This window comes from Terrapene carolina, unplaced genomic scaffold (genome assembly GCF_002925995.2).
Source record: "Terrapene carolina triunguis isolate 2854851 unplaced genomic scaffold, T_m_triunguis-2.0 Scaffold42, whole genome shotgun sequence".
NCBI classification, from domain to species: Eukaryota; Metazoa; Chordata; order Testudines; family Emydidae; genus Terrapene; species Terrapene triunguis.
The window spans coordinates 22,653,928-22,671,194 of record NW_020664393.1 but is presented as its reverse complement, the minus strand read 5'-3'; the positions used below and the strand labels follow the sequence as shown (position 1 = coordinate 22,671,194).

Genomic DNA, 17,267 nt, shown 5'->3' with positions numbered 1-17,267 from the left:
GCTGCTGGTACTAGAGAAGGACCCTATTTACCAGATTTTCGGTTTCCCACAATGTTCAGAGTACATCCAGGCCAGTCTGGACTCACCCTGTGAGCAAAGATCCTGCATTTAAATGTGTGAGTGGTCCCAGTGATTTCAATGGGACTTGCTTAAGTGCTTTGGTGGACCAGGACCTAAGGAACTTGTTATTTGTTTGTTGTTGAACTGAGCTATTCAAGCAAATGCAGTTCAGTTCTAGGTGATCACTTAGGCCCTGATCTTGCCAATGCCAACTCATGCAAATGTTCTGCAAATCTCACAGTATTTGGTGTTTTTCTTAAACCCCCAGCACCTGGAGTCATGTAATTACACAAAACTACAAGATTTCATTTAAAAATAATGTTTCTATCCATCATGGTTGCAGAGAAAAAACTGAATACATGAACCCTAAAGGCTTAAAATCAACGAGAAAAATAGAAGACCCCATAATTTATGATTTTTTTAAATCTCATGATTTGGAGGGGTTGACATAAGCTTTGTGAATGCTTACCAATACTGCAGCTCTGTATTGAGAGCCATAGAGAACCCCCATTGAAATGGGGACCTGCCTACTTGATTCTCAATGCAGGACAGGAGTTTAATAAACTTAAACAACCAATAAGAAAAGAGGATTTCACATGCTCTGTATGTAATTTTCAGAGCCTCATAACATGGCCAAATCAAAATCAATTTCCTTTGGAACAATGCAGTGAACTACTTCTCAACAAGGGCTATTTTTCATGCTGAATTACAGCTTTTAAATTTCAGCTGTTTTTGGCAGTAGGCCATATCCAAAAAGGTTGCATTATTTTATTTAATTTTAATTTTATATTATAACTGGACAAGAAATTTTCAACTAACAAATGTTTTTTTTATTTTTATTTTTTTAAAGTCACCTATGGGATAGGAAATAGAGTAAGTATGTTACCCTCACAACTGTCTGGAATGTCAGAAGCGGCATTTCCTTCTTCATTTAAATATGCATCTTTCTTGGCCTTATGAAATGTTTCCAGTATACCGTATTTAGCCAATGTCTTGTTGCAAGATGCACTGGAAAAAGGTTTTGCAGAAACGACTAAGCTCACACACAACATTCATGAATATTTAGGTATAATGTAACGGAGTAAAGAGAAAAATAAATCAGGAGAATTTAAGTTACAACACTGGAAAAAAAAACCACACCTGATTAGTTCTTGCAGGTTGAACTATATCAATTTTATAGCTGCTACCAAAACTATAAAGTTACAGTACAGCAGCCGTAGTAATTGTTGCTTGTGGAGATTTATATATACTATTTTCGCTTTTTAATGGATTCAGCTGTTACTTACAAGGTATCTCATCTTATACAAAAGTTTTATTCTAGCATGAATGGAAGGGTATGTCAGACTATCTGTCTGAAGATAACAAATACTAATGTAGCTATGCCAACAATAAAGCAAGTTTTGTAATACCAGTTTTCAAAGAAAGCATCTGGATCTGTTGAAGCAACATAACAGTGAAAAAGCAGTGATAAAAAGTAGTAATAGCCTTGATATTTCAATATCTTGATTATAAGAGTTGCACACCTACAACTCACCTAAAATCTCATAGGAATTTATTTAAAGCCCAGTGAAGACAATGAGAGACTTTCTGTTGACTTTGATGGGCCTTGGTTCTGGTCAACAAGTGAATCAGTGGCAACACTGGAAATTGAACCAGACCTTGATTCCCAGGCTAAAAGAGATGACAGTATCCCTTTCATTATATCAACTAACAAACAAGACATCCCTTTACAACTTCATTTTCTTTTTTAATTAAAAAAAAAAAAATACCTCATTTCCCATGCCCCCAAATTTTGCCATTGTAGCTTGAGAAATTTCTTCAGTTTTTAGTGCTTTCATCTCCCAGACCAAGATGCTTTACAGTTCATCATACGGGTCTGAGGTTGATTAAACACAGAACAGCACACTCATTTATGAAGCTAGACATGTAATAGAAGGGAGATTTCCTGTAGAACTGAGGAGCCATTTTTGCTAGTATAACTGTGTCTACACTAATGGGCTGTACTACTTTAATTGTCATTATCAAAACAGTACATCTTTCTAGTGTAGACAAGGACTTAGCCTATTACTTGCCAATTACTCACTGCCATTATTATTTATGCACAAATGCCATGGCCCATCCATCGTTAGTTGCAGCTATGAGAGCAACAAGTCGTCCTTGGGACTCCTCTTAGGGTGGCAAACCCTATGTTGCACCATGCATAGATCTGTGCCTAAAGATGCAATCTATACCTTAGAAATAAACTGCTTGATTCTTCTTCAGTCGTCTGTTACAGTAGTTTTATGCTGGTGCAACTGCAATGGCACTATTCATGGGATAACTTAATACACAACATGAGTAAGGGGGACAGTAGTAGGCCCATAAAAATATGCAGAATGTTGGCTGGATTAGAATCTCTGAACTGATGCAAATATATTATATTCATTTTACATGTAGCTAGACACTGATACATACACAAGTTCTTCCCATGATTTCTATGCCAGTGGTTTTTCCATATTTGGCCAAACTATTAAATATATTCTAATGAAAAATGACATTGTTACCGAACTACACTATTGCAACATTATAAAGTCTACAGTTTCTCTAGTTACTTTTGGCAATGCAAATGATATAAAAGGCAGCTTGGTTTCATGAGTACGTTGTGATTAACTGGAAAAATAAGGTAAGGAAATTCTACTGGAAATACAAAAGTAGCACCAAACCGACGTCAACAAATATTAGAAAACTTGATTACATCAAGTACCAGATTGGAAAATTCAATGAGGCATCTTCTGTTCATTATCTCCAGCTATTTCAGCATTATTTTCCATTCCTTTCTTCTCTTTCTCCAGTTTGACAAATTTTATCTGAGGATCTTGAGAAACAAGATAGACAGCAAGAATAGACATGCAAGCTGGACACAGAGTAGACAGGAATTCTTATCATGCTCTTTGATTCATCACTAATATGGTGAAAAGAACTAGAAGGGTTATGTGATTAATGAGGATCAAATGCATCCAAGATTGGGGGGGGGAGGGAACAGCCCATAGGAATAAAGGCAGTTTCTTAATCTACCAAACATGAAAGTCAACAGCTAGAAACATACTCCACAAATCAATTCAACCTTAGCATAAAGCCAAAGGAAGATGAGATCAAATGTAAAATATGCAGACATTACAAGTTTTTTTCCCATTATTTTCTTTTCAGCCAACTGAACAGCAATCAGTGGAAACCACTGTATCTTCTAGTTTATTAATTAAAATAGAAAACCAATTGAATTGCTTATTATTTGATGCTAAACTCAGTGTCAGGGCCTTTCCACGATGAGAGGGCTAGGAAAAGATAATCAGACTAGAGATTTACAATACATGATAAATGACAGAAAGACTAACACTCCTACAGATTTTCATACAAGTTTGTTTGCTTCACATTGACAAAATACCTTTGTCAATCACTTTTGAAAGAAATAATGCAATTAGCAGAGTGCATAAAGCACTATAAGCTTAATGGTGCAGATCTCATGCAGGTACCTCCTATAGCCTTTAACAAGAGTGGCGTCTGCAAATGAACTGCAAGATCAGGCCTAAGGGAACACAAAGCCCTGCAGAATTTCATGGAACATTAGGCTTAGACCTCACAAGTGAAATTCAAAATTTATTCCCACGTTTGTTACCTTTGAATCAATATCATTTATTTTTTAGCAATGCTAACCGTTACTTTGTTCCTTATGCTGCACATTAATAAATGTACATCTGACTTGCAAAACAATAGAAGATAAGAAATACCGGTAGGTCACTCGTTCAACTTATCCCTTGCGGCAATTTAGTACTGCAGCATTGTTCAGCCACTGCTCAGTTGCATAATATGACAACGTATTGGAAAATCTATATGAGAATATAGGCCTGGATCCTTGGATCTTGCAGAACTACACTTGACAAAGGACCCAAGAATGGGTAGGGAAGAAAGGTGGCTGTAGGTCACCTCTGTGCTCCCTGATTCCCATAGATAATGGGGCCAGTTCAGTCTCCAGTGCAAACTAGAGCAACCTCAGCCTTTAACTTCTGCTGTCTTATAGTGCCCATTGCTCTAAACATGGCCCCATACTCAGAGAGGGATCACAGAGAGACAGATGCACTGCTTTACGCCATCCAGAAATTTCCCTATGCCAGGGTAATGCCCAGCTGCCAAGTTAGAGCAGCTTTATGGCCTCTTTACAATGCAGGATTAGAACAAGGGGGCCAAAGTGTGAGCCAGAATCCAGCACACAGTGTACGGAAGATTCTGTACTGGCAAAATTGGTCTAGATTACCTACTATTTTCCAGCTTTTAAGCGAAGATCTACTCTTAAAAGTGACCCTAAAATTGTTTGGCGGGGCTCCAGATTTATTGTATCTCAATGCATTGCAGATCAAATCTGCTCGGTTTATAAAGATTTTTTTTCCTGCCTGCCCTGCAACCTGGGCTTTAAGATTGCATCTACTCTAGACAACCAAACTGTTCTTAGCTGAACCAGTGTGATAGAATTGGTTTAAGCAGAAATGGCTCAGTACGTCCATACTAACTGCTGGCTTGTGCTGTTCAACATCATTTGGTTGCACTGTTCTCTGAGTACCTATCCCACAGTTCCCCATGCAGCTCCCAGTAGTGGCTTCAGAAAAATTTCAAAAGGCTTTGTGGGTTACCTCAAGGACACCAAAAGGAATTGTAAGAGAAGAGGTCAAACTTTAATAACCCCTTGAGAAATGATCAGCTAACACCCTTTCAAAGCTATTTTTGCAAAAAGATTTGCCAGGTGGAATGCTCAGTTTGCACTCCTTGCTCAGCAAGAAAGTTCTCTCTCAGAGCTTTTGAAAAGCTATTGGGAAACATCTGAGATAGGAGTTTTCCAGTAGAACCTGTGAAAAGCCAGAGACCAAGATGAACAACTTGTAGAACTCATCAGACAATTGCCAGACACTTGCTGAGTTCAGGTCTGCATGTTGTATTTGTGGATTAAGTGAATATGTAGTAGTTGGGTCTGGACGACGACCACCATCAATGCGATAGAGTCATTCTTAAAGCCTGAGATGATCAGCGGCATCTGCGTAACTTCCAGGGGATACTTCCGGAACTTTCTGCTGAGCTCACCCTTATATTGCTGCAATGGATTATGAGAATAAGAGCCACCATTCACTGTGCAAAAGCGAGTGGCAATCACCCTGTGAAAGCTGGCTCCCTACATAGTTAGTTAGTTAGTTACTGGTCACTGGGGAACCAGACTGAGTCAGGAAGATGAGGTGGAGGTTTGCAATCAATATATATTTTCTTGTAGGAGGATGCGATCAAGGTAGTTACTGCAGGAGAGATCATCAGACCCGCCAAGTCCATAGGTTTTACCAATACACTACAGGTCTGTGAAAAACCTCCACCTGATTGAGGACGGGAAAATGGTAGCATGTTTTTGCTTTTGTTGTGGATTTTTTCCTGCACTTTCCCTACCCCACCATATGAATAGCTGCAAGTATAATTATCATGAATACAGATCTCTTATTGTTTCAAAATTATTGAAGTTTTTTCCTCTCTCCATTTTTTAAAATGGAGATCTACAGGTATTGAGTAAGAAAGAAATTAGGCATTATTAATGACATTGTGACCCCTTTTAATATTTGTACACTACATTTTCTAATAAATTATCTTTTTGTGATTCAGAATTTATTCATCTGATATAAGGGTATCTCAATATTTTATTAACTTCAAGCTAACCATAAAAGTAAACACAGTATAATACATATAGCTTACTCTCTTGAATTTTCTTTCCAATGAAGATTTGAATAAAAAAAGTTTAATGAATTCATTTCATTTTTTATTCTGCAAACATTACTTGTTAGTGTGCTACAAAAATTGTAAACAGTTTTGAACTACACTCACATTACCAACTTTCCTCAGGATGCAAAAAATATATATGAAAAAAAGGAAGATCTTGACTGACACACACTGGCAAAAAGAACTGAAGTTATACAGAAATGCACACTATTTACCGCCATCATCAGAATCATCCTCGGATATCCACCATGGCACAGGATCTTTCTTCTTCAATTCCTTTCTCCTGGGCTGTCCCAGTGTCTCAAGAATGGTGGATTTTTTCTTTGAATTTTCAAATGAATCATCTGAAAGAGACTGAATCAGAAGGATACAGAATTAAAAATAGTTCTGTGTACATTCTGATGTGATTTAGAATCACAGAAATGTAGGACTAGATCGGACCTCGGGATGTCATCTAGTCCAGCCCCTTGTGGTGAGGCAGGACCCTGTGTACCTAGACCATCCCCCTGACAGGTGCCTGTCTAACCTGTTCTTAAAACCCTCCAATGATGGGGATAGTTTAGTTATCATCATGGGTATGAGGAAAAACTTTCTAACCTAAATCTCCCTTGCTATAGATTAAACCCATTACTTCTTGTCCTACCTTCAATGGACACAGAACAACTGATCACTGTCCTCTATATAACAGCCTTTAACATATTTGAAGACTGTTATCAGATCATCAGTCTTCTTTTCTCAAGACTAAACATACCCAGTTTTTTTTAACCTTTCCTTAAAAGTCACAGGTTTTCTAAACCTTTTATCATTTTTTATGCTCTCCTCTGGATTCTCTCCCGTTTCTCCACATCTTTCTTAAAGTATGGTACCCAAAACTGGACATAGTACTGCAGCTGAGGTCTCAGCATTCTGAGAGTAGAGCAGGACAATTACCTCCTGTGTTTTACACACAACACTCCCATTAATACATCCCAGAATGATATTAACCCTTTCCACAACTGTATCACATTGTTGACTCGTTCAATTTTTGATCCACTGTAACTCCCAGATGCTTTTCAGTAGTATTGCCACCTAGCCAGTTATTCCCCATTTTGTAGTTGTGCATTTGACTTTTTTTTTTTTTCCCTTCCTAATTGGAGTTCTTTGCACTTCCCTCTACTGAATTCCATTTTGTTGAATTCAGACCAATTCTTCAGATTGTCAAGGTCATTTTGAATTCTAATCCTGTCCTCCAAAGTGCTAGAAACCCCCACCCCCAGCTTGGGGTCATAAGCAATTTTATGAGCACACTCTCCATTCCATTATCCAAGTCATTCATGAAAATACTGAATAGTACTGGACCCTGGACAGACCCCTGCCAGGCCCCACTAGATACATGCCCGGTCTCCCAGTTTGACAGCAAACCATTGATAACTACTCTGAGTACAGTCTTTCAACCAGTTGTGCACCCACCTTATAGTAATTTCATCTAAACCATATTTTCACAGTTTCCTTAATGAGAACGTCATGTGGGACTGTGTCAAAAGCCTTATTAAAAATCAAGATATATCATGTCTATGGCCTCCTCCCTATTCACTAGGCCAGTAACTCTGTCAAAGAAGGAAATTAGGTTGCTTTGGCATGATTTGTGTTTGACAAATCCATGATGGCTGTTACTTATAACCTTACTCTACTCTGGGTATTTACAAATTTAGTTACTTTTAAATTTTTTCTGGATTTAGATTATAATTTTAATTGAGGATCAGACTATTATAAAAAGGGCATAATGAAACATTTCCATTGTGTTTTCAACATAACTGAAAATTAATCCATGATCTTTTGGTAGAGTTGTCCAGGAGCCTCCCTTGATTCCACACAGTCCACCCTTTTTGGCTTTTCATATTTGTAGCATAAAGTTGTACAAGAGAATAATAACTATACTAGGATATGGAGTAATACTTTGTACTATATTTCTAGCACTGATGTTTAATTGATGACAGTTGGTTCTGCAAAAATTATCTGATCAGCAGCATACATTTTCAATTTAATAATGTAATCAGATTTTTATTTTATTTTTGTGACAGTGTAAGAACCTATGTATAGTAATTATTTTAAATAAAAAACTTGGGCCAAATCCTGATCATGTCCCTCCGGATCACAGAGCACAGAAGATGATGTATAGTTTGGCCTGACTTTGTACCCTGAGCAGCATTGTTAAAGTCCCAAAGGTAAGTCATTCCCCAGCCCCCACCCTCTGAAATAACCACTGAAGCCTTCCTCACCTCTCTAATAGTGGGCAGAATTCAGAACTCCACTCTGTGCTTTCCATGCTCCTGGGAATTAAATCAGTATGCCTGAGCAGTTCCTCCCTGACTATCAAGTTGGTGTCAATGCACAACTAACTGCTAGCCATAGGGATTCGGACTGGAAGGTCCAACTCAGAGCCAGTCAGACCACTGGAGCAAAGTTCTAAACTCTGGCTAACTGAGATAACTGGGAAGGAGTGGGGAGAGGAAAGATCCACAGCCAGTCTACCAGGTCACAAGACTATGTTGAAGTAGAGACCTGACCCATTCCCACAGAGCCAACTTCTGCTCCTTTCCTCCGACTCCCAGGACAGCTCTGGGGGAGTTATGGCAGAAACAGGGTCACAGTGAACTTTTCAGATGCTGAGTGGGGGAAGAAAGAATGGCAGGAGGTATAGGAAGCCTCACATATCCCTATACCCACCAGAACCTCATTTGCATGAATTTCTCTTATCACTGCCACCCTCAAGTAGTTCCACAATACACTCCCAATCAGTTGATTCAGTGCAGTGTGGATTTTATGTGCTACTTCGTAGTCTCATAGGATGAACTATGCCAATAATGTTTTTTAAAAATTCATTAAAACGAACTTAAGCTAAATGCAAAAAAAAAAAAAAAAAGTTACAGCAATGTTAAGTTTATACAGTTGTAAGAGTCAGCAAAGACCAGAAATGCAAGAGGCAGGGGTTCCCGCAGCTGTGACGGACACTACTGTATATTCTATGCCTATTTTTCTCTCCTAACTGTGTAGGTTAACACTGCATATTATTGCTTATATTGTTAAATATACAAGGATGTGTCACATGGGTAAATTAATACCATTATAGAAATCTTAATTTTTATATTTATATTTCTGGACTTCTGGTCATTTTAACAGTGCAGCCTTGATACTGGAATCAACCAAGTTTTGTGTACTTAGTAAGTATGAAGCCAAGGGGCAGTTAGCATTATTATAATTATTACAAGGTCCACCCATATATTAAGATCTAAATGAGCTGAGAATATCAGAAATCAAACGTGAATGGTCTAAAATGAGCAATCCTTTAGCAACTGCTAACAAAAGGAACAGTTCCACAAATATAATAATATTACAATACTCTAGCCAACATCTCCAAAACCCATCGTTCTGAACAATTTTTTAAAAATTAAGTTTTATAAAAATAAAAAAGTCTATCATATTTTCAATAGCCTCAGAGACAGAATCTTTAAATACTGAAAGCCCTGCAGCATGAATACTAAGCAATTTAATAAAAACTTGTAAATTATAAAGCTAAAAAATGACAGCACATACTGTAAACTCTTTTGGCTGAATTGCTCAACAGGACAGAATAAAACACATTTTTAATATATGCCCTTAAAGTCAAATTAATTTCCTTATTCTAGTCATAACACAGGTATTACAGTACCACTGTCCCACAAGGACTGAGTGCCTCTCTTTAGCTGGGAAAAGCAACAGAGAGTCCTGTGGCACCTTTAAGACTAACAGATGTATTGGAGCATAAGCTTTCGTGGGTAAATGCCCACATGCATCCGAAGAAGTGGGCATTCACCCACGAAAGCTTATGCTCCAATACATCTGTTAGTCTTAAAGGTGCCACAGGACACTCTGTTGCTTTTTACAGATCCAGACTAACACGGCTACCCCTCTGATCTTTAGCTGGGAGTTATCGACAGGTGCTTGATGCAAGTTCTGTTATCACTTGCTGTTTCTTTTATGATTAACTGTATCCTTTACTCAGCAAGCAGGACACGCACGATGATGATACTCCTTGGAGTATCATAACTGAACTGAAACCCCCAGATGTTGTGATTCAGATCTGGAAACTTTCTATGTCCAGCCATCTTGTCAACTGCAAATAGTAAAGTAACACCTGGGATAGAAAACTCTTACACAAAAATTACTACATATTTTCCCCAATAATGACATTTATCTGATCACCGAGACTTACTGAAAATGCTTATTTTTAAAAAAGAAAAACAGACAGGAAAAAAACAAAAAAACCCACAACCTTTTTTTCTGAACAGTGAATTCTCAATACTAGTTTTGATGGCTAAATAAACTTAACGTTGCCTCTCAAAAATACTGAGAAGGTAGAGTCGTCAAGCAGAGTCAATTATTTTATTTCCCACTAAACGATAATGGTACTTATTAATAGTTAGCAGACAGCTAAAAAAAGATTAATTTAAAAAACATGCATAAAGTCAGACCAATTCTTTAGGAACTTGGACACCAATCCTGTAATCATTTAAGCACTTGCTTAACTTATTACCATGAAGCAGTCCGTTGTCAATGAGACTACACACGGCAGTAAAATTAAGCAAGTGCAGAAGTGCCTGCAGGATCAGATCCTTGGTATTTAACACTTCACAGAGTAAGAGTGTTCCAGTCATTTAATGATATACATCAAAGTACTGTTTTCTTGAAATTTTTGCATTAGTTTTTTTTAATTATTTTTCTTAGCACAAGCTTGTATTACACACATCATTTTATACACACAATCTTCTGAAAGGATCAGTATTCCCTCAATATGTAGTAGTAGTCTTTCAAACATTACTCTGCAGGTTCTCCAATTAAGTGAATAAACCTCCCTTTCTGAATCAATCTCTCTTTTCAGCTGCCCATGATTATCACTGTAGAGCAGCAAAAAGTCAAGCTATGACTCTTTAGAGCTCCACTTGCAGTTGTCATGAAGCCTTAAGCAAAGCAACTGGAGTGCTGAGCATGGGAACACTCTCCATATTGCGTGACACACAGAAATCTCGGTAAGGATCACTGATATAGCTCAAGTCAGTTTTCTCAATGTGCAGGGAGAGGCTTGACAGGAACTAGGGATGTGGTGGATGAGGGAAGCATATTGAGGAGGAAAACTCTATGGGGGCATGGAAGGAGGCAGGACTTGGACGCGGAGGTGTATGGGGCAACCTGGCCTGTTTATAGGAGGCTACGGGACTGAAAACAAGTTTCTACAGTAGGACATGGAGAATGAATACAACTGTGCAGAGGAACCTGCACAGGGAACTGGACAGTATGGGGGAAGTGACAATATATGCAAGAGAATACATATATAACCACTGGTAGCAATCTATTTGAATAACTACAATTTCTTTAAAATTTTGAAAAATCTCCCCAAAAAGCTTCACTGATAGCCAGTTAAAGCTGCTCAAGGGCATGCAACACCATAATAAAAAAGACAGGAAATCACAAATTTAGTGCTCACACAACCCTTGCAATTATGATTTTGCCTTCTCCACATTCTTTCACTCAGCATATATGCCTCTGCCTCCCAACAAAACAGACAGCCTTAACGCCAGCCGCAACCATCAGCTTCTGAAAAAGCAAAACCAAACCACCGTACTTCTTCAGTAAAACACAGAATCATAGAATCGTAGGACTGGAAGGCACTCAAGGCAGGGCTAAGTATTATCTAGACCATCCCTGATAGGTGTTTGTCTAACCTGCTCTTAAAGATCTTGAATGATGGAGATTCCACAACTTCCTTAGACAATTTATTCCAGTGCTTAACCACTCTGACAGGAAGTTTTTTCTAATGTCCAACTTAAACTGCTCTTGCTGCAATTTAAGCCCATTGCGTCTTGTCCTATCCTCAGAGGTTAATGAGAACAATTTTTCTCACCCCTCCTTGTAACAATCTTTTATGTGCTTGAAAACTGTTATCAGAGTCTTCTCTTCTCCAGACTAAACCCAATTATTTTCAATCTTCCCTCATAGGTCATGTTTTCCAGACCTTTAATAATTTTTGTTGCTCTTCTCTGGACTTTCTTCAATTTGTCCACATCTTTCCTGAAATATGGTGCCCAGAACTGGACACAGTACTCCAAGTTGAGGCGTAGAGTGGAAGAATTATTTCTCGTGTCTTGCTTACAACACTCCTGCTAATACATCCCAGAATGATGTTTGTTTTTTTCCCCACCATCTCCGTAACAGAACACTACTAAAAACATCAGTGTAGTAACTATTTATTCACACTGTTGTCAGAAACAGCAGAATTTGGCCTTTAAAGCTGATGAAGTACCTTAAGTTCAAAAATGCCATTTTGGTTTCCCAATCTCTCTATACAATGCTGTTCAATCCCTAGGGCTGTAGGGATTCCCCCCCTAGCTGCATACTCCAGGCAGGGATAGAAACCAGCCTCTGAAAATCAAAAGCTTCAGAGCTACCAAGAAGAAGGAACCTCCTGACTAGTGCAACTCTGCCATGTAGTTTAATTACTTACATGAACATTTAAAATATTAACATATTAGATATCATTTTACTTGGTGCCCACTGTCTTACATCACATACGCCCCATGCACCATGGCTGCACCCCTAGTCAGAAAAGGGCCTAAGTAAGTGTGGCTCACATCATGCTCTTATGTACCCCACACTAAAATGTCAATAAACCACAGAGGGAGATCCAAAGTCATAATCCCTGAATCCAGCCACCAGAGCCTAAGAGATCAGCCCTAATTGCATCCCAGTAGATCTCAATTACCAAAAAAGGCAATAGGGAACAATGTGGACAATCTCTAAGGTAGCCACATCCAGACCATTCAAGGCCTTAATTAGGGTAAACAAAAGATTGAACTATACTCAGAAACAAACTGGAAGACTCTGGAGAGCAATAGTAAAATGAGCTCACAGTCTTCCCTGCTTAAAAGGCAGGAAAAAACATTTTCCATTAGTCAAAGCTTCCAAGTGTCCTTCAAGAGTGCTCAACACATACAATAGTAGTGAAGTAGAAGAGAAAAATGAATGGAAACTGTAGCAAGGTCTGCATCAGAAAGAAGAGACCACAATTGCTTGGCTAGCCAAAGAACACTCAGAGCTGCTAACCAGAAGCAATGATGGATCTAGTAAAATACTGAGAAATTATGAGTTGCTTTGACAATAGACAGGCATACCTCAACAAACAGAGCACACAACCCCTGCCAAATCCTCCAGATGTTTCCCCACAACTAACGAGCATCATTTCCATCTTATCTAGACTGACCCTAAGACAATTTGTTCTCATTCATATGCTGGGAAAGTAATAGACTACATAATATAGCTCCAGTGAAAGAAATTCAGAGCTGGAGATTTATGGTGTTTTGATTTGTCAGAACCAGAAGTCTGGAAAATCTGGATACTTTTGGCTAGATGTGACCCTTCGCTAAACACTGGGCATCATCAGTGATAAAACCCTTCAGCCTAAAGCTTTCAAACCACTATAGTTGGCTCCCCTTTTGTTAGGTTTATTTTATAGCAATGAATTTTATTAGAATTTAGAGCAGCTTTTAAGTGAAATTATATATTTAAAAATAATATAGGAAAAATACCGGATGAAAGTAGTTTTAAATGCAAATTGCAATTTTATACACATACGGAAGAGTTGCTATTGGTCTCATTCCATGTATTTTAAGTCAAGCAGATCAATTTTAAACATCTGCTACTAGTGCTGAGTGTGGCTCTCAAATTTAATACCTTGAATAATGTAATCACAATTAATCATATCACGTAGCAATTGAGCTTTCTAAGGACCCAATCCACCAAAAACATGCACACAGGCTTAAAATTAAGCACAAAAATATCCCATTGACTTCACTGGCACTACTTGCATGTTTTAAGTTAAGCGGGTCTGTAAGTCTTTGTGCGATCACTACCTAAGAGAATTATTTAATATAATATAGCTGTGTCATGTCTCTCCTGCTCTACCACACCCAACTATCAGTGTTTCCACATTTTAATGGAGTAAAAATGTAATCAATTTCATAGTAAAATGTAAACATACCTCCTTCAGAAACTGTTCAAACTGCTCATCTAGTTCTGCTTTTGAAAACCGATGAGCCATAGTCAGCAGCTCAAACTTAACTTCCAAAACAGTTCAATTACTGGAAAATACTAAAATTAAAAATAAAAATGCAGTTAATGAGGCAGTGCTTTTGAAATCATAAACAGCCTGATGATTTCCTACTAGCTTTTCATGCAGGAAACATTAAAAGTTGTCTACCAAGACTAAACTGTACCATGTTTCCCCCAAATACTGTATTTACTGCAAAGGTCCAAGCACCACATCTGAATTGCCTAGATTCCCTAGAACCATAGACTTAAATACCAACAAGACTGATTTAGCCCTTAAACCTTGTGAGGTTAATAAATAGGAATTTCTTCTCATCCTTCATATTCCTCTTCAAAATGTAGCTCTTCCACCAACGTTATCAGGAAGGAAATGTTTCATTTATAACGAAAGGGGAGAAAAACACCGTAAACTCAGATTGCATCTATACCATGTATACTTGCACAGTGTTTGATGTATTTTAATTGCTGTCTATGTTTGTTTTCCAAAACTGTGAACACTCTGGGGCAGGGAGACTTTCTTTATAGTGTGTCCAGCACTGAGCACACTGCTAGAGCATAACAAATAAATAATGATTTAATCCGTGGAAGTCTTTCAGGTTAGCTCTTAAAGACAGAAATTCTGTCTGTTCTACATTCACACTGAAAAGTCAATAGTGCTTTTTGTGAATGGAGGATTTGTGTTGGTTTTTGAGAGCAAATATTCCCCAGCCTCTCAACATTATGCAGCTTTTAGATATCACCCTGCAGACTCAAAGTGGCTGTTTTACAGTGGTGCCATACATAGTTTCGAAGTACTCTGGGATCCTTCAGAACGAGAAGTGATATAATAAATTCAAAATAGATTAAGGGTTTGCAGATAAGGTTTTACTATTAAATATGAACTTTTTCAAGTATAGATCCTTTTCAGAACACAGAACTGTTACCTAACTAGTAAACTGATTTTGACAGGCGAGTTCTGATAACTGTTTCCTGCTTTAACTCTTACTTCATCCAAAGACTACCCAACACTTTGGCAGTACTAAAGAAAATTACTGCAAAGACTGCCCAGTCTTTGAATTAAATAAGATATCCTTATGTAAGCACTTGGAAAGAGTCTTAAAAAAACACAGTAAGAGGATTAAGAATGTTACCTCTCATGACACACATAATCCAGTATGATTTTATATTTTTACAACAAAGAGTCTTGTGAGCTGTGACATTTTAATGTTACTACCTATGCCAACTGCTTAAGCAAGTGGAGAATATTTATTTGCAAGCTTGATAAGAAAAAATAAGTCCTGATCTTCTTACATTTTACCGTAGTTTCCTGTGCATTACATACATATATACTCACACGTTTCTTATAAATATTTACATTGCATCTTATACAATTTCATCTGATATTTGATTTTTCAAAAAGTTTTTTTTTTAAATCAGTTGACATTCATTTGCCCACAGGTAATGCCAGTTATTAACTAAAATCAAGCACACGCTTCCTTAAAAGACTTTAGGCAAATTTCTCCCTTAATAAGAAATAATCTTATATTTATAACTTTAATGTAGAAGGATCCCAAAGCGCTTTGCAAACAATATATACACACACAAAATCAAAAAATGCAGCCATTTCTGGACTGGAGGGTGGTTGCCTGGCAGCACACTGCATCATTGCAGGAAGGGGAAACTTTGGCTAGAGGATTGTTAAAAACCTTTTTCTCATGGCAAATGCCATAATATTTCTAATATCTCATATTAAAGACACACAAAGAGTACACTTCATGGAACTCTGGTTTATCTTCCCAGGAATGATGGAAAACTGACTTAACCCTGTTGGGATTTGAAGCTGGGATCACAGAATCATAGAATATTAGGGTTGGAAAAGACCTCAGGAGATCATCTAGTCCAATCCCCTACTCAAAGCAGATTTTTTTTTTTAATCTCACTGCCTTGGGGATGTGCTTGGCACACGTTTGTGTTATTATTAATTCAAAAATATCACCAAAGGAGTCACAATCTTCAAACAGATAGAGCCTGTTTTTATATTTTTATAAGACCTAATAGAAACATTTGCATAACTGTTTTGTGTTTGAATTCACACATTCCTGAAAGACAAACACATCATCAGTGAACTAACATGTGAAAGCCATGAACTGCCCAGTCTATTTCCAATGCCTCAGCTGAATAAACTGCAGGAAGTAAACAGCAGCAATGGTAATAGGTGAATGGGATGTTTAAAATCTATTCAGTTTCAAGTGATCAGGGCTGTTAACAGACTGCACAAGTGGGAAGGTCGCTTTTCAAACGCATGAAATTTAGTCTTACGCTGCTGGGGGGTGGTGGGGGGGTGGTCAGTGTCCCTTTAGTCTAAATCTGGCCCTACCTATTTATTTCGCTTTTTAAAAGGTTCCAACCCAGCAAGGTGGGTCGATCTACAGCCTTTATACACCATTCCAATAGGACCCAAGAGCTCAGCAGAAGAAACTCCCAATCTCCCGGTGAATAGATGCCTAGGCCCTCAGCCTGCCCAGAAGGCACTAGGCCCAGAGCATCAGGAAAGGCGGGGTAGCTTCGCCGCATGCCCCCCGTGGGCGCCTCTCTACCCCTGGGCCAGGGCAGGGCAGCGGCGTTTCAGGCAGCAGATCTCCTGGCTTCCCAGGGCAGGTGCACGCCGGAGCGGCCCCGCAGCCCAGGGCACAGCCTCGAGCTAGCGGGCGTGGGTAGGGCTCCCGCAAGAGCTGCGCGGGCAAGTCTGTCAATGGCCGCTGGAGCTCTGTTGCTGGGCGCCCAGAGGGTGCCGCCTCCGGCCGGCCACCTACCTACCTAAACCGAGCCGAACCGCCGGCGGCCGCTTCCCTTGAAAAACCGGCAGGTTTGTCTCAGGCGCCCGAACTAGGTTACCTAGGTAACAGACTCAGCTCGGCCACCGTAGCTCCCACGACCAACGGCCAGGCTCAATGGCAGTAGTCACATGACGTCTTCCTCGGACCCGAGAGGATCACGTGAGGAAGCAGGTCCCGCGGCTGCCATTGCTATCGAGGCAAACTCGCCCCTGCCCTGCCCTGGAGCCCAGTGGGGGCATCGGTACCTCTTGTTTCCCCATGCTCCGTTAACCGGTCTGAACGAGGGGGCTGCCGCGAGCTTAGGTGGTCACGTGATCCAATCCCCCTCGCCCCCGAGGGCGTCATGTGACCTGTGTGTGCCTACACCCGCCGGGCGGAGTGGAGGGATTGAGCGAGGGGGAACCGGGAACAGCGCCCCCCTGCCGCAGGGAGGAGCGCGGCGGCGGCGGGCGGGCGGAGCAGAGTAGAAGGGAGAGGAGCGGCGGGGGTCAC

The 17,267-nt window shown here is 39.4% G+C and overlaps 1 protein-coding gene across 1 annotated transcript in view; it reads right to left on the bottom strand.

The window, feature by feature from the left end:
- CEP162 (centrosomal protein 162) overlaps positions 1-13,978 on the bottom strand; it is a 79,833-nt gene extending 65,855 nt beyond the window's left edge. Inside the window, exons 1-2 of the mRNA XM_024193218.2 lie at positions 13,892-13,978; positions 6,057-6,195 (exon numbers count right to left, since the gene is read on the bottom strand). Coding sequence (XP_024048986.2) covers positions 6,057-6,195; positions 13,892-13,951 — 199 coding nt within the window. The 5' untranslated portion in view covers positions 13,952-13,978. The remainder of the gene's footprint in view (positions 1-6,056; positions 6,196-13,891) is intronic.
- Positions 13,979-17,267: the final 3,289 nt, after the last annotated feature.